The following is a 23377-nucleotide window of genomic DNA, read 5'->3' as shown; positions in this document are numbered from 1 at the left end:
ATATACTTTCTGATTTGTAAATCTTTGTGTGGATACTAGAGTTTATAATCTTATGTTTCTGTCTAATCAATGGTTTTAGTAAATGTTCATGAGTTCTACCACATCGGCCTCACATTTGAACCTACTGGTTTTTCTGCTGGTGGTGTGGAAAGACTTGCACTGCTACAAGTAGGCGGGAAAACCACCAAAATGTTGTCTTTGCTTCCAAACTGAATTCAAAACTATGCAAACATGCTGGAAAAGCAGAGATCAGACACTTTGGAAGCCAAAGCACATAGCTGCTGCGATAAAGCTTCTAGAAAAACATGGTATGTTAGTGGAGCTACACTGTGGAGAACTAACATCCAGTTTAATTTAAATGATAAACTATTTAAGAAATTGCTGTTTTAAATGGAACAGTGTGACAGACAGCAATGGAGGGGTTATTTTTGGAAATTAGAGCTAACAGCTGTCTTTGTCTTTGAATTAGTTTCATATTATTGTTCTGGGACCGACTTAATATTGGACCCGTTGTTTGATTGTTATGGAAGCGTCTATCTCACACAGAATCTACAGCAATGTGTGTGTATTCAGTGGACCAAGACTAAAAATTATAGCGTCTTTCAGCTAATCGTTTTGGTTGTGCAGCCAGCAGAAACACCCAGCTGTGTTCAAATAACAAGCTCTGATAAACCAAGTGCACAAAACCTTCCTAGCACCAATCAGCATGCACACAAAATTAGCATCTATCTTTTGATATAATACAAATTTTAGCAACTGAAGTTGGAAAAGGTCTGAACAGAGCTGGAGTGAATGTTTGTATCTGCTTGAAAAATTGAATATGTTGCTCAAAGTCTTCTAGATTCTTTAAAAAGCTAACACATCCACCGTAACTTCTTTAGGAGGCGATAAGGAATTGATTGATCTGATTGATCTGCAGCTGCTTTAGTGGTTGTTTTATTAAGTATGAGTGTTTTTCCCTACAGAGTAACAATGTGCTCCCGGGTGTTTCTGGTCCTGATTGGAGCTGCGTACATCTGCCATCAGGTACACATTAATAATAATAATAATAATAATAATAATAATAATAATAATAATAATAATAATAATAATAATAATAATAATAATAATAATAATAATAATAATAATAATAATAATAATAATAATAATAATAATTTCATTTGAACCTTCTAATGTTCTGGTTATATTTACTGGCATGCTGGATATGACATGTGAGTGAATAACCCCCATAACAGAAAGACTGACTCTGTTATTTGCCTGTGTTTCCTCTTACAGGCCCGTGCAGAAGGTGAGTCACTGCAGTGCTTCCTTTACCCTGGAAGATGTAAATGTAAACGTAGATCTAAGACAAATGGTATCATTAAGGTCATTAGATAGATAGATAGATAGATAGATAGATACTTTATTAATCCCGGAGGAAATTGCATATAACATCCGTTTTTTCATCTATGAAGGGTCGTCAAAGTTTTCTCATTGCTGTTCTCACTTCTGTGTTGTGCAGCTCCCTTAAACTGGATTAAAACGTTGGTTATAATGGATTGAAGTGGATTACAATCCCACCGCTGGTTCAGTTTGCTGCAGGCAGACTCTTGTTTTAGAAATGGCTTTAAAGGTCTTCACTATCATTAAAGAATTTTTTTGTGTTTGCGTTTTTTTTGTTACATTGCTGCTTTGACCACTTAGTTTTAATCATGTTATAACTTTTGTCAAGTGATTCTTGATGTTTTTTCCCTCATAAATCTTCACATATCAGCATCAAAGCACCAAATGTATGATTTAATTTCATCATGACGATTTAGCACTTATGTACTAAACCCGTCATCGTATCTACAGTAAACACTTGCAAACAACATCTCATGTTGCTTTAGGTGACGTTTACATTGCTGAGCTGCTGATCAAGAGCAACGTCTCATTAGAAGTTTTGACCATCCTGTCAGTTCTGGATTCATTAACTGACCTCCAAGTGAATAATGCTGACGGAGATTCCCACACAGTCACCCTGTCAAACCCTGAACTGGTAGCAGGTATCATCCCTTTATTTCCTCTAGGGAAGTAGACAGCTCAAAATGTGACAATACTTCCCATTTTTATTTATCTGATAGACATAAGATTTTTTTGTCTCTCTTCCCGGATGAGAACGATAGTTAAAATGCGAGTTAAAGCAGACACACAAATTCTAACTTTAGTTGGTTAAATTTTTGGGCTAGATTTTAGTTTCTGCTTTTGGTTTCTCCTTGCTAGAGATTGTGCTTGAATAGCACCACCTAGAATATGATTCGCTTTTAAAATTAATTGGCGAAACAAAATTTCTCAATCATTTACATTTAGTTTACGATAGTTTTGTTCATAACAGCCAGCTGAGAATTTTTGAGCGATTCCATCTAAAATCTCAATTTGATCATCTGATATCAGGCAGTTACAGTACATCATTACATCATGCCTGTCAGGTTTTCAGGAACTTGAAAAGATCATGCTTCTCCTTCTAGAGTGTGTGTCTTCTGCAGACACCTACAGTTGCAGCTGCGCTGATGGATACATATGGACCAACCGTATATGCCAAGAATTCTATTGTTGCAGTGACCACAGTTGCCCTGGTGATGTGTCCACCATGGTTCCTATGTGCAATCCCAAAGTGAAGGGTAAAAGTCCAGCTGCATCGATATTCCTTCTTTTGGATTAATACTGTTATGTTCATTACTGTATTAGGTCTCCCTTGTTCCATACTTGTTTATTATTTCCATATGGATGTACATATTTGCTTGTGGGTGTCAGAATCAGATAATGTTAATGTTTGCAATTGACACAGTTAACGTCAATGGATCAATTATGTTGAGTCTCAACAACTGGGATGACTCAAAGCAAGAGAAAGTAAGTATCTCTATTGTCACAAATCTTTTGAGGATTTTTGTCACTGTAAAAGTCAATTAGAAATGATTTCATTCTCTCTCCTTTCAAAGCTTAACCTCCTCATGGAAACTACAAATGGATTTGTGTACTTGAATATAACCAGCCAGAGGTATTCCACTTTTTTTGATTTGTTCTGTTCTTTTCAACACTTTTGAGTAATTGGTGCGTTGTGTTAAACCCTCCTCAACCATATATGAAATAACAGGGCAAGGATGTTGGATGTTTAAACCTCGACCTGGCTTAGTCTGTGTGGAACACGTGATAGAACAGGTGACCTAATGGATATTAAAAGAATACATGTGGAGGCAGGGACGCATCTGGAAGACAAAGTTTATTAGGAAAGCAGTCTGGAGGGAAACTTTTGTTGGAGTTCCTGCTGACCCTCAGAATGGAGTTGATTAGTTTCAACTTGTGTTAAACAAGCAAGGCTTTAGCGTTGTCCAGCATCTTTTCATTTGATTCAGTGTTTAATTATTCTTTCTAAGCCATAAACAAAATTAAAAGGCCCCATAAGAACTATGGGTAATGAAGAAAGGAAAATTTATTAATATAATAAATATGTCTCATTTATACAATAAAACACAAGATTTTGAAATCAACAGTGTGTTTGCACATAGTAATATTACTCATACTCTTCCCTTATAAAAAATTTGTATATATAATCAATGTTTGCAAATGATGAACTTTACTTTTTGTCTCAAAACATAAATGAAACAATCTGAACATATGAAGACTTTGATTGTCTTAATATGTGAAGTTTTCAGTTTCTAATGTCATGTATGTTTAATCACAGTTATAAACTGATGCTTTTTCTCTCACCAATCAATGATCGCCTTTCAATCCTTTCCAAACCTCAAAACTCAAGTGACAGCGTCATTGAATTTGAAGCAGAGTTCAGCTCCAAACTGAACACTTCTCATTTTCAAATCATGCTGACTGCCCTAGAGACAATAACAGAGTCCACCATCCTGGTCAACACTGCAGGTCAGTAAAGGCATGTTAACTATTTATTGTGGCTAGGATGCTTCGTCATTAGTACTCAATATGTCTGTTTTTTATTTCCGAAGAATCCATATGATTCTTTTAAACATTCCCAACAACAAACGTGTGCAAAAACTAAATTTGCAAGTGAAAGGGAAGGACTATTATTTCTGTGTCAGCGTTTACAATTTGAGTGACTAAGTTTGCTCAAAAGATTGGCTGCTATTTTCTAGTAGTGATGCATCACTTTTCCACTTTAATTAAAAATGTTGACACATATCGGTTCAAACATGCCTGATTTTCTAATGTTCCTTCCTTGTCTCTATGCATGTCTGTCTGATTAGACCGATGTAAGAGTCCCATCATGAGAGATGGATTTACATCACATGCAAATCTATGACTTTCTTGAGCTGTTGTAAATGCAAGAAAGGACGAACGCCGTTGAAACTCACCAGTCGAAGTACAAAAGTTTGGGAACCACTGATTAAATTAATACAGTATATGTCCAGATACAAACAGGACAGTGTCCTGGTATGGAATACATCCAACTCGAAGTGACAGAATACAGAACTTTGGAATAAGACAGGGGTTATGGAAAATTTGTTTTCACTTGGAAGCGTCACAACAGTTCAGTGTAATAAAAACAGTAAAAAATGTGTTGTTTGTTCCAGCCTAATAGACATTTGTGGACAGAAAAACAACAAGCAGCATTGTAGAACTGTCTGATTTTGTTGATGCTGAAGACAAACAAAAGGGTTTTTTTTTTGTGTGTTTTCTGTGTTGGTGTGCTGCAGTTATAATATGATCTTATTTTGTGGTGTTGATTTTGAAAAGTTACATTTTTCAAAACCACTATGAAGTAAATTTAAGTAAACTTACAATACACATTGCAAAACTGGCTCTGTGATGAACTGATGACTTACAGGGTGTAGCCCAACTCTCACCTGTAGTCAGCTGGGATTTGGATAAGCAGCTGATGGTGAGACGACTATGATCGCCTCATCTTCAAGATGATGAATGAATGAATATTTTTTTCTTCTTCTTTTCCTTTCGGCTTTCCCCTTTAGGGGTCGCCACAGCGAATCAGTTGCTTCCAGTTGTTTGGCAGTTCAAAACTCACCATCCTTCTACCAATATATTCACTATCTCTCCTCTGGACATGTCCAAACCATCTCAGTCTGGCCTCTCTGACTTTATCTCCAAAACCTCTAACATCTGCTGTCCCTCTGATGTACTCATTCCTGATCCTATCCTTCCTGGTCACTCCCAGAGACAACCTCAGCATCTTCATCTCTGCTACCTCCAGCTCTGTCTCCTGTCTTTTCCTCAGTGACACTGTCTCTAGACCAAACAACATCGCTGGTCTCACCACAGTTTTGAACACCTAAGATAAATGAATGAATATATAATGCAAAATAAGAAATGTTTAAAATTTTGAAAACAACCACAGAGTTCATGCTCATTCCCATGAATAAATAACATTAGTTAACAACATAAATATTTGTTCTGACAATGGATATCCACATTTTCCAGTTTATAAGATAAAATTAAATTTTTACCAGATAAAGAGACAGCTGTTAGTGTCATTGAACTGGAGCTGAAAAGCCATCATGTAACTAATCATGTCTGTGTGCTGTGTATGCCTCTGTCCTCTTAAAACAGGGATGGTCACCATCAAGGCACCAGAGACAAAGGTGTGCTACCAGTCGTCTCCAGTAGTGAAATGTATGATTGAGGAGCCCACAGAAAGCGTCAGCTGGAACATGAGTACTGAACTTGGCAACTTTGAGCTCAACCCAGGCAGCGTGGTGAAACTGGACCACAGCTGCACTGCGGAGGCTGACACGTCCTGCTCTACATTGATACTGCAGGAACTGACAGGCATCTGGGAAGGCAAGCCCAGTTATCGAAAATAAATTCCAGTCAAAATGAAATCAAAAATCATTATTTGAAAAGATAATCTGTCTGTACCTACTTATGTATGTGCTTAATTTTTATTCATGTTAATGCTATAATAACTCAGTGAGCCACTGAGAGTCATGAGTTTTTGATTTTTTTTTTACTAGCTATGTAATCAGGCTCAAAATGCAATATGTTAAAATTTACAAATGATGCTTAACACCATCTATGAGTTGAGCACTTTCACATTTCACATTTTCTGTAGTTATTATTCACATGGAATTTGTTGTTTCATTAGTTGTTGAAATTGTGACATCTTCCTTATTTACAAAATAGAAAATGTCGGAGAAAATATGCTCATAAAATATCCCCTTCAGGGATTACTAAAGTATATTAAATTAAATTAAAAATGAAATTAGAACTGACTGATCTGGTTTTATTAGCAGCTTTTATGACTTCTACTGTACGTGTAGCCAGAGTCACAGAACAATAATAATAATGCAACAAATCAGGAGATTATCTTTGTCAATTATCAGGTAACACAATACTTTATTGGTCACGTGTCTGTCTCGCTCACGCATATATACACACATACTGTACGTAGAGGCAAGAGAGAAGACTGCAGCTCACGTCTGCCCCTGGTGGTTGTTGATACACACTGCAGCCGCATTACCAATGATGGCAAGAAGTTCAAATGAAAGTTGTTACAGCTCAAATTCCATTGGGGTGATAATATTTTTTTTATATTTTAGTACAAATTTCACTGCAGGAACTGTTTTCAATTCAAAAACAAGTCTTTTGCTGCTCTGAGAAAATAAAAGTCAGACAATTCCTAGATACATCCGTGTGAACTCACTTATATTTTCCCTGCAGGTACATACCAGTGCAGATTCACCACTGGGTCAATAACACACACCGCTGAGGCAGAAGTGAATGTTGCCCTCCTCCCTGATGAGATCCATATGAGAATCGACCCTCTTTCTGCGGACTGTATGCTGAACCCTGAAACCATGCCTGTGGATGTCACAGTGTCCATTCTAAAAAGCAGAGGGAGTTATGAAGTCTGGTGGAGCTACATGGATGAACGGATGTCTAATCTACAGAACAAGTGTAAGGTCATTGTATAGCATTTCTACAGTATATCTAATAGTATAGTTATTGTAAGTGTTGCACGATGAATCCCCAAACCTACCACTGACACTAAAACTCATTTTCTTTACAGCTGATGGAGAATTCGTATTCTATACTTTCACTGTTCCTCTCAGCTGCAAGAAAACAACTGAACCAAAAACTGTCAGTGTCACTTTTCAAAACCTGGTGGGACAGAAGAAAAGTGAACATACCAATATTCCAGTAGTTTATAGTAAGATCTTATTTTTAAAATACAGATCCAATTATCAGTCTATGGTGCATGTTTGTTAGTTATACATATTTTTTTGCATTTTCTGTTACATTAGTTATGACTTTTTATTTTCTCCTACAAGTGGGTTCAACTTTCTGCGATGACGATGTGGAACATGGCGATTTGTGGCCAAAAGCCTCTGATGGTGACACGGTGGTCAATAAAACCTGTCCAGTGGGCAGGGTTGGCTATAAGTCACGAACCTGTAAAGGCACCACCTGGGGGCTGGTGTTCTCCAATTGTATCTCGATAGAGTTAGCCAAAATATTAAATACAGCCGATGTAAGTGTGCATTACATTTCATTGCCTTGAAAATATATAATTTTATCTGACTTTAATGTCATAAATAACATACTCATTTACTCGGAAACAGTCAAAGAACTTAAATTGTGTAGTTAATTTTTTACTTGTAAAAGTTAACAGTCATTCTGAGTTTGCTCAATTATATACAGTAAGTTCTAGCTGCAAACCAAGAATTATTTCTCTGAATTCAGCCCAGATCCCCACACTACTCTCAGGCCTGATTGTATGGTTAGATTTTATCATATCAATAATATTTCCATTGTGGTTTCATTGAAAATATGAGCTTCACTATCAGTGAAAACTACACGGTGAGCTTTTAAATTTGTTTTGAAAGTCTTTATGTATTATATTATTCTGAATCTATCATCCTGATCATACCTAGAAAAGCTAAATTACGAATCTAAGTAAGGATTCCTTAAAATCTCTACGTCATAAAAACTTGTATGTAGACTTACAATTTGGCATTCCAGACAGCACCAATATTTGTGTGAGGATACAGTGCATATTTCTGTATAGTTTTACTTGGGGCTAATGTGCTGTTTTTGTTTTTAGCACTTTCTACAGGGACTTGGGGCTACCCAGCAGGCAGCCTTGGATATATTTGAAGGACTTAAGAACAGCTCTTTGTCTGAATCTGATTCCGTTGACACAACGGCTGACATTATCGCATCCATTGACGTACTTGATTTGATGGCCAGAGCATCAGAAAGTGTTGTTTTGCAGGAAGACGTCCTATATGTAAGCCCTTGCTGATTATCATATCCTTTATTTTAATACATGTTCAAATCCACCTGAAATCCACTGTTCAAATCTACTGTTCCAAATAACAGTTAAAGTCCACTTGATCTGACCCACCTTATTTCACAGCCAACTATATGCAAATGCTAAAGATAGTGACTCAAAACTATTAGGCTCAGAACCTTTTTAAAAAGAATAAATACAGGAAATAACAGATTTTTTAATTGGCGCAATTCCTTTCTGTATTTGGTAAATTGACTTTTGGAGAATTTTTTGCATGTTGATTATTAAGTCTGATTTTAATTATTATTATATTCTTGGGTTTCAGGATATGGTTGGCGCAGCAAGCAATATGTTAAACAAGTCTTGGGACAATGTCAATGACTCCATCATTCAAACAATGTCATCAAATTACCTTGAGTCTTTGGAGGGTCTGGTGAAAAATATCAGGGTCAACAAGAGCAATGGACTGAAATCTCAAAACGTGGACCTCAAATTTTGCTCAACTCAAAACTGTGATGTGTTTGGCATTAGAGTGGATGTAAACAAGAGCAATGGGATAATGAAAGTTGTTGCTGTGAAGAACCTAACGGACAAATTGAGGAACAACTTTGCCAATACACGGCCTATTGAACTCTTAATATCAGTCACACTAGATGGGAACAACAATCCCTCAATTGTAATTAGATTGGACTTCCCCAGGGACAATCTTCTGGAAACACCTACGTGTGTCTTCTGGAACACCACAAAAGAAGACTGGTCAAGCTCAGGATGCTTTGCTAAACCTGATGATGATAACTACACACTCTGTGAATGTAACCACCTGACTTCATTTTCTGTCCTCATGTCTAAGATTGACATATCTGATGATTTTCTTGATATTATTACTACTGTGGGCCTGGCTGTGTCCATCTGCTCATTGGTGATCTTCCTCATTATTGAATGGCTAGTGTGGGCGGCAGTGGTCAAGACCAACCTTTCATATTTCCGTCATACAGCCCTGGTGAATATTGCCGTGTTCCTTTTGCTCGCCGAATGCAGTTTCTTGGCTTCTTCTTACCCAGAGATTCTCAGTGAAAACTGGTGCCTAGCATTGACTGTTAGCAAACACCTATTTTTCTTAGCCAAGTTCAGCTGGATGTTGTGTTTGAGTGTCATGCTCGTCCACCAGCTCATCTTTGTTTTCACCCCACTGAGGAAAAGAGTCTTCATGTTTTTATCCAGCATCATAGGCTACATTTGCCCGATCCTAATGGTGGGATCCAGCTATATTTATTGCAAATACACCAACAGGCCCTACTATAATCCCAAAACTTGCTGGCTTGTTTTTGAAAGACTATTGGAAGGCTCCATTCATGCTTTCCTTATTCCTGTGGGAAGTATTACCTTCACAAACCTTTTCTCCATGTTTGTGGTCATTGTTACTTTGGTACGGACTTCTGATGGCAATAAGTCAGAAGACAAGGAGACAGCAAAAAGCATCCTTAAAGTGGTGGTGTTTCTGACACCTGTTTTTGGCGTAACATGGATAATTGGCTTTGGTCTGCTCTTACTGGACAAAGGAAGTACCTTATTTAAGATCGCAAACTACACTTTCACCATCTTCAACTCCTTCCAGGTAAGTTTGTTTCTTCCAGTTTGTGTCGAGAAAAGAATAATAGACCTTTGTAATATGCTCCTCATCAGTGCTTTAGGATAGCAGGGTGAGGCAACATTTTATGCTACTAGAATGACAAGCCCAAGTCTTCACCTCAACTGTCTGTGGTCTACTTAAATTTAGGGTCGGTGTTGTTCCCCACATGGGATCGGCACCGGCAACTTTTTATATACATCACTCACTGTGATGTATAGTATATAAAGGGGGAAAAAACAACTCTAAAGACAATATGCATCAATCTACCAACCCAATCTCTCCATTATTACTGGAATCCTTATAACCCTGTCGAAATATCAGAGTAGTTCCTGAATTGTTGAAAATTTTGTCACAATATAAACAAACCCTTTTTTTTTTGTGCAGGGTCTCCTCATTTTGCTAACAGGTTGCTTTGCAGAGCCAAAGGTAGGTCCTGTCATTGTATTCTTTGATTTGATGAAAATTTGTTGAATATTTTTTAAGTTTTAAACAATCCCTGGTTGATCGTGAACAGGTACGAGAAGAATTTTTCAAGATCATAAGGGTAAGACTGCGAATAAGCTCTATTCAGAAGTGCATCGTAAAATGACAGAAACATGTACCATGACTATGTTTGCTTCTATCTTTAGGGAAAAAGAGGAAAAGGCGAGAGATTTACAAATTCAACCTCAACCACAACCACAAAAATCAAGTGAAGGCTGAGGTCAGTTGTCTTTCATTAATGGTTTCCAAAGCACTCTTAATCTTTGAATCTCAAGTAGTACCTTGAGATACAAGTGACTCGACATGAGTTTTTTGAGATATGAGTCGTTGCTCCGTCCATATTTTTGTTCCACAAAGAGCAAAAACCCAAGATATACAGGCCGTGCTTTGGGGCAAGGCAGTCCTGGAAGGAATTAATGTTGTATTCCAAGGTACTACTGTACTCCATCTGCAATTATTCCAAACTTTGAAAACTAATTTTACTTGAACATGACGTTGTGCAAACATGTGAGAGCTTTCATTGAGCACCAAATATCTCTGAGTGAGCAATTAATACTCCCTTACCAAGTCATAATTAAAGGTGATATAATTTTAGGTGCAGATTAGCCCTGTTTAGCCTTGTTTATTAAATGAGGCCACATTAGGTTTTTCTAATTACAGCAGTCAGTTTGTAATGCAGTTTAAACAAAACGAGTCAGTTTTACACTACATGTGAGTAGAAAACATCATTTTTGGGTTTGTGAGGCTGGTCTTTAGATGTTCTGATTACTTGTTGTTGACTTTTTGTTACAGATCGCCAAGACAGAAGCAGCAGCCAACACTTTTAAAGCTCTGCCTGAAGCCTGCGAGAGAACACATTTGATTTTGTAGTGTTGAATGAATCCTAAAAAGTACAATGTTACTTGTTGATTTGTTAGAATTGTTATCAGTGAATTGCAGTAGCACCAGCTGAGACAAATCCTGCTCTACAATTTTGTAATTAATTATATATATATATATATATATATATGTTCTGTATGTCCCAGTCAGTGTGTTAGCTGGTTACATACAGAACAAATTAGATAAGTTTGTTTCGTTTTAAAGTGTCGTGAAACATGTCCTGTAGTGTAGCTCCTACATTCTATGTATAGGAGATAATAGTTTATGAAATTAAACAGAAGGAATATATCGTCTTTTATTTTTCATTACACTGTGGGTGACATAGAGCTGTTTTTTAAACTAAATCTTGTTTTCCCTGTTGAATGAATGCAGACGACACGTTATTCATCTGACTTCTGACCTCGAAGACTTCTGAGCTCCCAGAATAATTTTGTCCATGTTTGGCTCCTCACATGTATTACCAGTATAGAAGGAAGTCTGGCTCGATGTTCACCTGAGAAAGAATAGAAAGTGTGAAATGATATTTCCTGAAACAAAAAAATCTCTAGTTTAGATATGAAACAATGAGATGAAAGCAGTGGGCAGAGACGTGTGTATGCAGCATCAGACTTCATTCATTTTAAATAAGATGGGCAAGTAAGATATATATAAATATAAAAATATTATTTTAAATCATAATCTATTGCAGAATTGGGACATTTGGTTCTTTAACATAAATTGTATCTATTATATCTAATTATGTCAGGGTAAAAAGGACTTAAAGAAGCAGAGGAGAGCAAATTACGAATCTAATATAATCTAGTGTAATCTAATCTAGTGTAATCTAATCTAATCTAATCTAATCTAATCTAATAAAACACTTGTCCTTATATAGTTCATTCATCCACTCAGGATCCACTTCCTGATTGGATGGGTTCATTTGGTAATCAAATTGATGATGTTTCACTAATTTGGTTATGGATGACATGTTTACATGTGTGAATATAAGATGCAGGACGTTGATTTCTCTCAGTTAATTTATTATTAAGCCTATTTTTAAACTGAAAGATTTGGATCCTCAACCTCTGCTTCAAGTCTTTATGTCAAGACAGTCACATCATGGGGTCCCCCAGGGGTCTGTGACAGGATTCCCTTCAATGGTATTTGGGTGAAAATTTATGACCCCTGCCATGGAGGGTATTATTTCAAGGCCTCTGTTTTGTTTACCCATCCACCACTTTATTGCATGCTGTATGCATTCACTCCTGCAAAGACAACCCCAGGTACTTACACAAAACCTACCCTTCATTCACCACACACACTTCTCAATTTATAGAAGGGTTGTTCCGTCACTCAGTAGGACAGGCACCTCAGTCTTGATAAGATGGGTCAAATCTAAGGAAGCAACAGGTTAATAGAAGAAAAGGAGCAAAAAGGAATCTGACATTTACAGTCATGTGGAGGAGCTGATATTTCTGATTCTCACCATTGAAGTCAGCAGTGATGATGAGGTCATTGTTCTTGAGGAAGCTCCTACTTTTCAGATGATTGTGATAGAGGAATGTGCTCCAGCCATATTCTGGACCACGGTAGCACTGGCAGCTCTTATCATACACTGCTCCTGAAGAAGCTGTGGGTCTGTTCCAGCGAGGATGAGTATCTGTGGGGAAAACAGTCATGAAAAACAAAAAAGGTTTAGTATTTAGTTCAAAAAAGGTCAGAACAAAATGAAAAAGTCAGTAAGAGTTGCATAAATTATGGATTTTGTAAATATAACACCTTATATTCAAAGTGGAACAAGGGTAGAATGGAAATTGTATGCTTGCGTTAATGAACTAGACATTTCTGAGATGTGTAAATGTGCTCTGTTTAACATATTGACTTCCTGAACACTTTCACAATCCACACACTAAGATAAGTAGGATTGTCCTCAAATGATGATGTTAATTCCCAAGACAATTACCGGTAATTGACCACAATCTCATATCATGAACAAATAAATGCAAAACTGTTTCTTAACCAGCTGGAATTTAGCTAGAAGCTAAAGCTTTTCCTAGATTCTTGTGACCTGGGCGTACCTGTGGTGAAGCTTCTCGTTGAGGACATTCTGAGTTTTACATCAGGGTCCTGATCCATAGCCACGAGGGTCATCTGTCTGTTTCTGGCTGGCCACTCCATCACAGCGTCGTTTTCTCCGCTGCAGAGGTGCATGGTCAAGCCGACGTATTCTTCGTAGCCGCTTGCCTTTCCATTTGGGTACACGCTGATGCCGAACGAGTAACCCTCTGGGTTGTAGAAGCACCCGCTTTTAACTGAACTGTTAAACGGAGTGGTAGTGAGAAGATTGGTGAAGTTCTGGATTTGCCAGACGACATTGGGGCAAACGGTCTCAGTTAGAGTGACATCATCGATCAATATGGCGCCTGAGGAGCTGCCGGTTCCTCTGATGCCCTGGAAGAGATAGCGGAACTTCTCTGTCACCTTGAGAGTCACGTGAGCAATTTTCCAAGCACCATCTCCATCACCTGGAAACCAGTAAATATAAGTGACTTTTCTAAGGATGCAATAAACTCAACAGCTACAGTCTGAACAGCTGTTAGCAATTTCAAGTGTTCTATACAAAAATGTAATTATTATAAAAGTAAGTGCCTGTAATGGTGTGAAACTTCTTCAAGCTGCTCACACTCCCTGTCCCGTCATCAGCCCTGACCCAAATCACCAGCTTGTCTCCAGCTGCTCCAGTCATCTTGTAGAAGAACTGCAGGCACTGCTCGTTTCTTTTGGGGTAGAGGATGCGTGACTCCAGCATGGCACTGGTTCCAACTGGCCCAGAAGATGTGTCAAACTTCATGAAGTAGCCAGAATCTAAAAAGAGAATGAGGAGCATTTTACTTTGTGTAAGCAACTGCCCTTCTATTACATCATATACACGTCAACCAAACAATACAGCTCATCAGCTATTGGATATTAAGACACAAAAACATCAAACTGTAGATCTTGTTGAATATGTTACATTTAGAAAGAACAAGTAAAATTTTTAGAAAGCAATATTGGACAATTTAAAAGAGGATTAGATAATTTAACATTTTTTTCTGAATATGTATTATTTTAGACCGTAGCATAGCTTTAAATATTTTATGTGATACAGATGTCTAGGAGAAGGTGGCTGCTTGCTTGGTATGATTTTTTTTTTCTTTTTGAAAATATAAAATATATTTCTGCATAATTAAAAAAAAACTTATTTTCTGAAATCATGTTTAATGATCTTATTAATGAATGAAAATGTAATCATTTAATTGAGAATTTTTAATCTTAATTTAATTTAACACATTTAAAAATCCGTAACTGCTGTCTTTTCATTACGAAATTGAGAGTATATGATTCTTTAAAGTCACTGCTTATATGATCATCTTTTTTTTATTTTTTAGATTTAAATTTTACATATGTTTGTGTATGATGAACACATTTCGTTCAGCACCTCTGCAGCGTCCCACCAGGGTGTGGTCCGTATCACCCGGGCTACTCAGCACCTGGACCCAATCTGCTTTGTCCTCTTCGTTCTGGATCATCCCACACATGTTGATCAGCTCAAAGGAGCACTGGTCCAGGAGGGTGAGAGTGTTTGCTGGAACAGCATCATCAAGTTACCAACAAATAACACCAATTCCAAGAGTGAGGCATAACAGCATGGATGGAGAAAAGATGAATGTGAGTCTGACTTTGGGACCCTGTTGTTCAACCTTGAGGTATGAAGACGATACTCACCACAGTCGTACATACGGTTGACTCTGGTGATGTCCACAGCGCTGAAGTCCAGCCTCTGGCCAATGACGTCATTGAACTGGGGAATGGTGGTGGTAATTGTGGGGATGCTTTCATTCTTGTTGAAAGAAAAGGGTCTGTAGTGCATAATGGACTCATAGTCATATGGCGTGTTCAGATCAGTGATGAAGTCATCCTCATACTTGTTGAAGTTGTGCTCCATCCCTGAGAGGACGGAGTAACATTGAGTAACATTGAGTGGCTGCATTTACTGAGCAAACTAGCTAATTAGTTAGCCAGCTGGCTGGTTTAATAAGTAAATTAATGTCTTATACTGCACCACTTTTCCAATATAAAAAAGGAACCTGTGACCCACCTTCTTCAATTTGATCCCACCAGATTTTGACGTAGTCATCTCTATCGGAGCGAGATTGTTCGTGGTAAAAGCCCAGAGCATGGAGGAGCTCATGCTGCACAATGGACTTAGTGTCACACCTGGCACCAATGGACACATTCTGCCCTGTTTTATCATCTCCAACATATGACCAGCACCTGAATGAATGGAAAATTCAAATGATAACACAAACACCCTCTTGTCCTATTAATGAGACAATAAAAAAAGCAGTTCATCTCATAAGCATTCCTTAATCTCTGGCTCTTAAGGTCTTGGGTTTGATGACTTGACAGCAGGCTCATAAAGTTGTGCAACATCTAAGATCTTTCCTGACAGTGTGATGTACTACAGCTCACCCAGACAGCTTGGTGAAGGAGATATAGCTGGACTCTCCTTCATAGGGCTTGAAGTCCACGCAGGATCTCAGACGATATTCCTCAAAAGCCTGGAGGATCACACCCTTAGCATTCAGCTCTAGAATAATTCAGATCAGAACATTATTGCATCAGCATCAAATGATTTGCGGGTAAACTACATATCTGTGTGTGCACAGCATACCCAAGGAATCAGTTAATATGTAGGGGATGGGAAACTTCCATCTTCTTGTTTGATCAAGGATTCCATTTCTGGTGGGCTGCATGGCACAATTCAAGAAATGAACATGACTAACAGTTCTAGACAAACAAATCTCTATGTAGATGCTCTTCTTACGTTACCAGCGATGTCTCCCTCAAACAGGTGTTTCAACCCTGGAGCAATAAGAACACATAATGCACTAAGTACTGTATATCCATCTGAGTAAATGTGTATGTCAACAAAATGGTGCATCAATACCTCTATTGATCTCCAGTATGTCTTCCCTCAGTTCACCAGCATCTGCATCATCACCTACAGGATGGTTTTTATTTCCATATTTAAAAAGCAATAAATAAAGATTGTTTTATATGGCATATGATCAGTAAAGCTTAATTGAACCAACCGGTATATGTTGGAGCAGCTTTCACCTGGCGAAGAAAAAAAGACACAGGTTTCATTTTAAACCTTCAGCAATATTATCACGTCTGTTTCTTATTTTCATGACACACTTATTTAAAAAAAATAAAATCAAATACCTTCAAAATGAGAAAAGCTCCAATGAGTGCAGCAACCGTCTTCAAGCTGGCCATGTCGCTACGTTGAGACTGAGGTGTTTCCCCGATGTCACCGTAAACACTTCCATAAAGAAAGACGATAGAGGAACTTTGATCAGGTGTGTTATAAATGGTGTTTAATGAGTAATTCCATACATGTTCAGTGTCTCACATCTGGTTGCATGATCAGTAGTAAATTGTCGACCCTGCATAGAATCACTGGCAGATTGGTAATAAAATTATCAAATAAAGTAGATTATTATTTATACCACTGAAGGGTTTTGGACCACCATCTTTCAACCACTTATCTTTCCCAGAACACATCTGTAAAAAAAACAGTATGTCCTTTGTTATAAATGACAAAACCATTTTTACAGTTCATTCAATCCTAATGAAGTGATTTATAGCAGTAATTAGACATTGTCCTGCTCTTTTCATCTCTACGGACATTATACGTTCACTATCTGATAAGGTCTGATATTGCATTTATTACATCTTTATCTGACATTTGTTTTGCTGTTATGTATTCAATGTCAACACAGCTGATTTTTTTGATCGTAAAGAATGATTTAAGCAATTTGTTATCACCTTCATAGAGAAAAGCTTATTAAGAATTTGTTTCCCAGTAAGCTTTTAGCTGACTGGGGCTACAAATGACTCTACACTGACTGAATTAAATGTACCATGTTTCTACATGAGGTGCTGCAACTTGTTTATGAATATCAATCTTATGCTCACATTTTTTTCTTTGTTTAATGTATTTTGATAGCTACATACTTATCTAAAGATAAAGCCTCATTTAATTTTTCATCACTGTGCTCAAGGCTGGATGTATTTTGTCAAATGAATCAGACAATATTCTTTGATTCTGTAGTTTAACCACAAATTTCCCATAATGCAATCAAAATCTTCTTTTTGTTTGTCTTTGATGACATCGGCAGATGATGGGCTTTATCTAATATCAGTTTAATGAACAATTACTTATCCAAATCATGTTGATTATTGTTGATGATGAGTGGAGCAACATGTGGTCTCCTATAACAAATGAAAAGCAAAATTCTACTTTACTAATCTAATCCTTAAAGTGGGCGTTCCTGTAGTTCATTGGCTTTAATGAACAATCAAAACACAAAAGAAACACACATATGTCAGGTTTGTAATTGAAGAGCTTTTATTAGCAAACAGAATTGAAATACATTTGTGTACTTTTACGTATAGATTATAATTCTTAGGTATTGTCTGTCATCTTCTGTTCAACCTTTGAAGTTATTCCCATCCTGGCTGCATGAGATTAACCTGTGGATGACAACATGGAAAAAGATCCATTTTCAAGAGCATGTCAGGAATGATGTGACTTTTGAATAGCGTCTACTGTCCTACAGTTCATTTATCGTGAGATAAAGGCTGTATGACATCACTCTTTTGGTTTGATGGGAACTTCTGTCTTGATAAGTGATGATATATCTGTGGACAAAGACACATATTATATTATTGTGATGTCGACGTTCAGGCCTGCTTCAGAACACTCATGAACTCAGACCACCAACCCTCAAAGTCGATGAAGATGATGAGGTCATCATTCTTGAGATAGTTTCGCCGTCGGAGGTCAAAGTGCTTCACAAAGTTCATCCAGCCCAATGATAACCCTCTGTAGCAGTTACAGGAAGGATCCAACGTCCCAACCTTAGAGGGATTGTCCCACATCAGCTTTCCATTTGACACTAAGGAACAGCAACACACAGTGTTCATACTGTAATCATTAGAACAATCCTGGAACCTCATTTTGATGTCCTGTGTGACACTTGAGAGAGTTTTAGCATGATTGATCAGTCACTTCATTAAATACAGACTGAAACATCACAAAAACCATTGACTGTATTGTCAGAAAAACTACAGCCATTAACGACATTTCCTCTGGCATTTTCCGAAGGGACTAACATATACGTGTGAATGAAATGTCTGAAATAATTAAGACATTTACATCCCCCTTGTAAGAACTTTGATGATCATGTTTCATGTAAAACTTTCATTTGTCCAACTTTAAAATTTGTCTGATAATTGAAAATTAAAATGTTAGCATTTTAATTTTCCATTTTTATGTCTATAAGTCTCACATTTTTGGCATTTCAAAGATACAAAATAGTATTTGATGTGGTTTTTGTTGTTAGATCCTTATCATTCAAATGGTAATGAGGATTCATTCATACATTTTGCTTATTTCACACACCACCATATGTCATATCTACTAACAGATGATGTCGCTGAACTTCATGCTAAAGTCTCAGTGGATTAGAGGAGCACTTACTCCTCAGGTCAGTCGTCAGGCTGCGAGCAGTGGACATCCTCAGAGTAATGTCTGGATCTTGGTCCATCACCACGATAGTGGCCTGTCTGTTGACCACAGGCCACTGCATCACCTCATCGTTTTCCCCACTGACCAGGTGGAAATACAGCCCAGTGTAATTCCCAGTGAAGTCCCTGTATTTTGTCAAAGGAGCGACACGAACCCCATAACCGTAGCCTTCAGGACTGTAGAAACGAGGGCTATCAATTACTGTGTGGATGTTTGCTGTTTCCATGATTTTGGAGAAATTCTGGATTCTCCATACAGCATTGGGGCAACGTGTCTCTGTCAGGCTGATGTCATCGATATAGATGCCACCAGAAGATGCAGCGGGATCTCCGCGCACGCCTTGGAAAGCATAGCGGAATTTCATCCCTACCTCCATTGGGACATGTGCGATCTTCCATGTGTGGTCAGAATCCGCTGGATAAGAGGAATATAAATAAGACAAACAAGCTCTCACCTACTATTTCATATTAAGCATATGGATAAAAAGCAATATCAACCTTCTGATATAATAATAAGATAGAAAGAAAATGAACTTACAGTATTTCCCAAAAAGTTAAACTAGTTACGAAAAATAATGACACAATAACAATCTCTCCTCTTAAGAATATGACTATTTGAATGACTCTAATCTTTTTGATAGGTTCTGAGGCTAAAATACGGTTACTTGATAAGTACCGTAAAAGGTTTGTATTTTCTTCATTTTACGAATGTTGCCAGTGCCGTCATCCATCTTGACCCAGATCACCAGCCTGTCTTTGGAGTTTCCAGTCATTTTGTAGAAAAACTGTAGACACTGAAGCTTCCTCTTGGGGTAGAGGGTTCTGGATTCCAGCAGAGCAGACTGCTGAGGGTTCCCAGTCTTGGTATCGAAGTACATGAAGTACCCAGCATCTAGAAAGTCAGGCAAAATAACACTATATTTATTCATTCATTCATCTTCCGAACCACTTTATCCACCGTAGCGGGTCAACTAGTTTAATTTCTTTGATGCAGTCTGAACTGTCAATACACACTAGGTGTAATTTGAGAATTAAAATGAATCATTTCTGACCTCTGCATCGTCCCATTAGTGTGTGATCCTCTTCACCCATAATGCTCTTTTTATGGTCCCAGTTGTCATCATCAATGGAGGACTGGATCATCCCGCAGATGCTGGCGTACTCAAACGCACACTGGTCCAGCAGCGTGAGAGGACCGGCTGGGCAGACACAGAGATGAGTATTTGTGATGAGCAATCTGTGTACTTGCTGAATAATTTCTATATTCTGTAATCATAAGGCATTCTATCCATCTTCAGCTTTTAAAGCAAAAGTAAGTGGTTTTATTCTTGCGACATATACATACAGCAGTTGTACATCCGGTTGAGCCTGAGGGTGTCTTTCTCGCTGAAGTCGAGGTATTGTCCAATGATTTTATAGAATTCCTTAATTTTGGTGGTGATAGTGGGGATGGATGGATTCGCATTGAAAGAGAATGGCCTATAATGCATGACAGACTCATAGTCATATGCAGTGTTTTGGTCAGTGATGAAGTCATCGTTGTATTTATTGAAGTTGTGTTCCATTCCTGCAGCAGAGAGTCATGTCAATTCAGGTCATCTACCACACAAATTTGAATGATAAGTTTTAAAGAAGTGCCATAGATTTTTATATCTGTTTTTACACTTAAAGCTTCATGGCATGACCGCAAAATATAACTTGTTTTCATAGAATAAAAATGATGCAAGAAAGTACATTTTGAACCAGTAACAAAGTTAAAGGACAGACCTGGTATAACCTGATCCAGGTGGATGTTGACATAGTCATCTCTGTCTGTACGGGACTGCTCGTGGTAGAAGCCCAGAGCATGGAGCAGTTCATGTTCAATCACAGCCTTGTGGTCACAGCCGCTCCCCAAAGACAGAATCTGGCCAAACTTTTGGTCTCCTACGCTGGAGAAACACCTGCGAAAGAAAAATCCCTCAGTTACCACTGTGAAAAACAACATTTAAAGCAACACAATGGCGATTTAGTCGTGGTTGACCGTAAAGTTTGGGAACTCATGAGAAACCAATTTTTTTTTAAATTATCAAAATCAAAGCAGGAAGGCCTCCAAATTTATGGATTCTACAATTTCCACGATAACCCAATTCCACTAGTCTCTAAAGCAGTCATTTGTTGCCCCCGCAACCCGGCCCCGGATAAGCGGTTGATGATGGAGGGATGGATGGATAAATTCAAAGTCTTATGAGATAAAACAAACTAACCCCTGAGGTGGTTATCAATAATTATTCTGAGCTTTATGCTAGCAAATGAAAAGTTGAAACGGGCAGGAAAAAATAAAAAGATTTTGGAAATACATTTAATAGGTTCTGATGCAGGTTCAGGAGCACCGGATGAAGGACAGAAAGATCTCATACCCTCCTCTCTTCACAAACTTAATGAATGACTGCTCTCCCTCATAAGGCTTGAAGTCAATGCAGGATTTCAGTCGATACATTTCAAAAGCCTGGTGGACGCAGCCCTTGGCATTGAGGTCTGAGGAGTGAAAGAAACAGGCATAACAGAGGACGGACTGTTTTTCATTCAGGTGGAACAAGTGTATCCAGAAAATCTGAAAATACCCCGACAACCTTATGTTATTCAAAGCTGGGCAGAATAATAACACAGCCGAGGCTGTGTCTGAATCATACCTGTGACAGCGTATTACAGAAACTCACCCAAATCATCTCCCAAAATGTAAGGGATTGGAAATTTCCATCTGTATCTTTTATCAACCAGGGCATTCTTTCCATTCTGTAGTTTAAAAAAAAAGATGTCTTTGAAATGGACCATAAATAAGTTCTAAGCTGATAAAAACAGACACAGTAAAATAAATAATCTGAAATAGCTATCAATATACAGTTGCACCAGAGCAAGAGGGTCGACAGGACAAAAAATCAGACCAAAATACCAACAAAATCAGATATAATTGAATAGTTGAAAATGATTGGATTCATTTTCCTCAATCAAAACTTACTGGAATTAAAATGTCTCCTTCAACCAGGTTGGCATCTGAACCTGCACCTACAAGTACAAAGAAAAGATATTTAAATCTGCAATAAACACAGTTAAACTATATTTTATTTAATTAAACTCAATATTTTTTCATGTTCTTCCAGTAAACACAGGAATGCTGAAGTGATGTTTAAGTTATGGAGCCATGAACAACTGAAAAGTTGTCACTCACCCAGGTTAAGAATCGGATTTTCATCCTCACCGTTCTCATAGACCTCTGGAACACAAACACAGAATCACAATTTTTCCACTGCCTTTCAATAAATGTTCTGTTTTGGATATTTAATTCTCTGACGTACCGTGTACCTCAGGCGAAATTGGTATCTGAATTTATAAAAGAAAAATGAAATAAGTCAGGATGCAGGGAAGTACCATAACACATGACAAATATGTAATACTTACAGCAAATGAGGTGGCGAGAGCCACAAGTCCAGACAACAACAGCACCCTCTCCATCATCTCACTGACTGTCCTCCAGCGGATATCACTGCTGTGCTTTAAGTGTGCGCAGTGATAAGAGCTGACCTTTACTCTCCTCATGAAGTTTATGTTGGCTTTAAAGAGAGGCTGAAGGACACTGGAACAATGAAGGACTTTGACTCAGCACAGTGGCTGATAGCTGATCTGCCTATTCATTAAGCTGCTGTTAACGTGCCAGAGGCAGGTGGAGGCAGAAACAGCGGTTCAAACATGGTTCAAAAATCACTCGTGAAATATTCTGATTTTGTTAACATTAATTAATTAATTAATTCATTCATTCGTTCATTCATTCATTCATTCATTGTCTTCCGCTGTATCCGCTGCAGCAGCGGGTCATGGGGAGCTGGAGCCTATCCCAGCTGGCATAGGGCGTGAGGCCGGGGTAACTCCGGGCACGACGGCAGTGCGCCACGGAGATTCATTCATTCATTCATTCATTCATTCATTCATTCATTCATTCATTCATTCATTCATTCATTCATACACTCATTCATTCATTCATACACTCTTTCATTCATTCATTCATACACTCTTTCATTCATTCATTGTTACTGAGTGGTTAAGGCATTGGTGCGCTAGTCTGCTGTGTTCTGCGTGCATGGTTTCGATCCCCCTCCTCGTCGTTGTGTTGGTATTTTTGGATTCGTAAGGACTTCATTTATGACTGCTTTTATTTAGGACACCCTGACGATGTACATTTTTTTGCAATAGTTCATGGACTTTCACCCTGATCTTATTTGTCTGTTATTAGTTTGATTCGAGTCCAAGTCCAAACATTATAAGCCACTAGATGGACACAAACACCCAGACGTGCTCGATTCCCTGAACTGCAGCTGGATGTCGACTCTCATGAAAGATGATGATAATGTAGCCCAACAGAAGGGTTTATACATGGTGATTGGAATACTGAATATTTTAAAGCTTTTTAGAGCTGCTTTTACTAATATCGAATTTATATTTGATCATAGTAATAACAACAGCCCTAGATCTGGTTGTCATTGGCTAAAGGTAACGTGTTA

At 38.0% G+C, this 23377-nt stretch overlaps 3 protein-coding genes across 4 annotated transcripts; 1 reads left to right on the top strand and 2 right to left on the bottom strand.

The window, feature by feature from the left end:
- The first annotated feature begins 972 nt into the window (after nt 1–972).
- On the top strand, nt 973–11216 carry adgrf3b (adhesion G protein-coupled receptor F3b). The gene is made up of 16 exons (XM_068343305.1): nt 973–1026; nt 1276–1288; nt 1869–2024; nt 2505–2639; nt 2807–2868; nt 2958–3016; nt 3701–3891; nt 5551–5781; nt 6661–6897; nt 7010–7150; nt 7272–7471; nt 8045–8230; nt 8559–9848; nt 10248–10289; nt 10378–10407; nt 11139–11216. Exons 1-16 carry the CDS (start codon nt 973–975, stop codon nt 11214–11216), a joined length of 3105 nt encoding a protein of 1034 aa, XP_068199406.1.
- Nucleotides 11217–12534: 1318 nt separating this feature from the next.
- On the bottom strand, nt 12535–16526 carry mep1a.2 (meprin A, alpha (PABA peptide hydrolase), tandem duplicate 2). Its single transcript, XM_068343304.1, has 13 exons — nt 16473–16526; nt 16340–16364; nt 16195–16248; nt 16072–16109; nt 15919–15994; nt 15717–15834; nt 15343–15518; nt 14970–15191; nt 14683–14829; nt 13854–14069; nt 13283–13729; nt 12691–12864; nt 12535–12599 (listed from the first exon to the last, which is right to left on the bottom strand). Exons 1-13 carry the CDS (start codon nt 16524–16526, stop codon nt 12535–12537), a joined length of 1812 nt encoding a protein of 603 aa, XP_068199405.1.
- Nucleotides 16527–17682: 1156 nt separating this feature from the next.
- LOC137613470 (meprin A subunit alpha-like) lies at nt 17683–22415 on the bottom strand. 2 transcript variants are annotated; one of them, XM_068342726.1, is made up of 14 exons: nt 22281–22415; nt 22178–22202; nt 22051–22095; nt 21841–21887; nt 21542–21617; nt 21242–21359; nt 20610–20785; nt 20188–20409; nt 19895–20041; nt 19519–19734; nt 18796–19257; nt 18038–18211; nt 17871–17954; nt 17697–17786 (listed from the first exon to the last, which is right to left on the bottom strand). In XM_068342726.1, the coding sequence occupies exons 1-13, from the start codon at nt 22335–22337 to the stop codon at nt 17905–17907; spliced, it is 1815 nt and encodes a 604-aa protein (XP_068198827.1). In that variant the 5' UTR covers nt 22338–22415; the 3' UTR covers nt 17697–17786; nt 17871–17904. The 2 variants fall into 2 exon arrangements, with proteins under 2 accessions (XP_068198826.1, XP_068198827.1); XM_068342725.1 differs by having other exon boundaries at nt 17683–17954.
- Nucleotides 22416–23377: the final 962 nt, after the last annotated feature.

The sequence above is a fragment of the Antennarius striatus genome, chromosome 19 (genome assembly GCF_040054535.1).
Source record: "Antennarius striatus isolate MH-2024 chromosome 19, ASM4005453v1, whole genome shotgun sequence".
NCBI classification, from domain to species: Eukaryota; Metazoa; Chordata; class Actinopteri; order Lophiiformes; family Antennariidae; genus Antennarius; species Antennarius striatus.
This window is presented reverse-complemented; position numbering and strand designations above follow the sequence as displayed.

Coding starts and splice junctions, on each gene's coding strand:
- adgrf3b (XM_068343305.1), top strand. CDS start 973: ATGTGCTCCCGGGTGTTTCTGGTCCTGATTGGAGCTGCGTACATCTGC. Junction 2,640..2,806: donor GTGCAATCCCAAAGTGAAGG/GTAAAAGTCCAG, acceptor CAATTGACACAG/TTAACGTCAATGGATCAATT. Junction 8,231..8,558: donor TGCAGGAAGACGTCCTATAT/GTAAGCCCTTGC, acceptor CTTGGGTTTCAG/GATATGGTTGGCGCAGCAAG.
- mep1a.2 (XM_068343304.1), bottom strand. CDS start 16,526: ATGGCCAGCTTGAAGACGGTTGCTGCACTCATTGGAGCTTTTCTCATT. Junction 15,835..15,918: donor CATATTAACTGATTCCTTGG/GTATGCTGTGCA, acceptor GAATTATTCTAG/AGCTGAATGCTAAGGGTGTG. Junction 13,730..13,853: donor GAAGTTTCACACCATTACAG/GCACTTACTTTT, acceptor ACTGGTTTCCAG/GTGATGGAGATGGTGCTTGG.
- LOC137613470 (XM_068342725.1), bottom strand. CDS start 22,337: ATGATGGAGAGGGTGCTGTTGTTGTCTGGACTTGTGGCTCTCGCCACC. Junction 20,410..20,609: donor CCTGGATCAGGTTATACCAG/GTCTGTCCTTTA, acceptor TCTCTGCTGCAG/GAATGGAACACAACTTCAAT. Junction 19,258..19,518: donor GAAAATACAAACCTTTTACG/GTACTTATCAAG, acceptor CCTCTTATCCAG/CGGATTCTGACCACACATGG.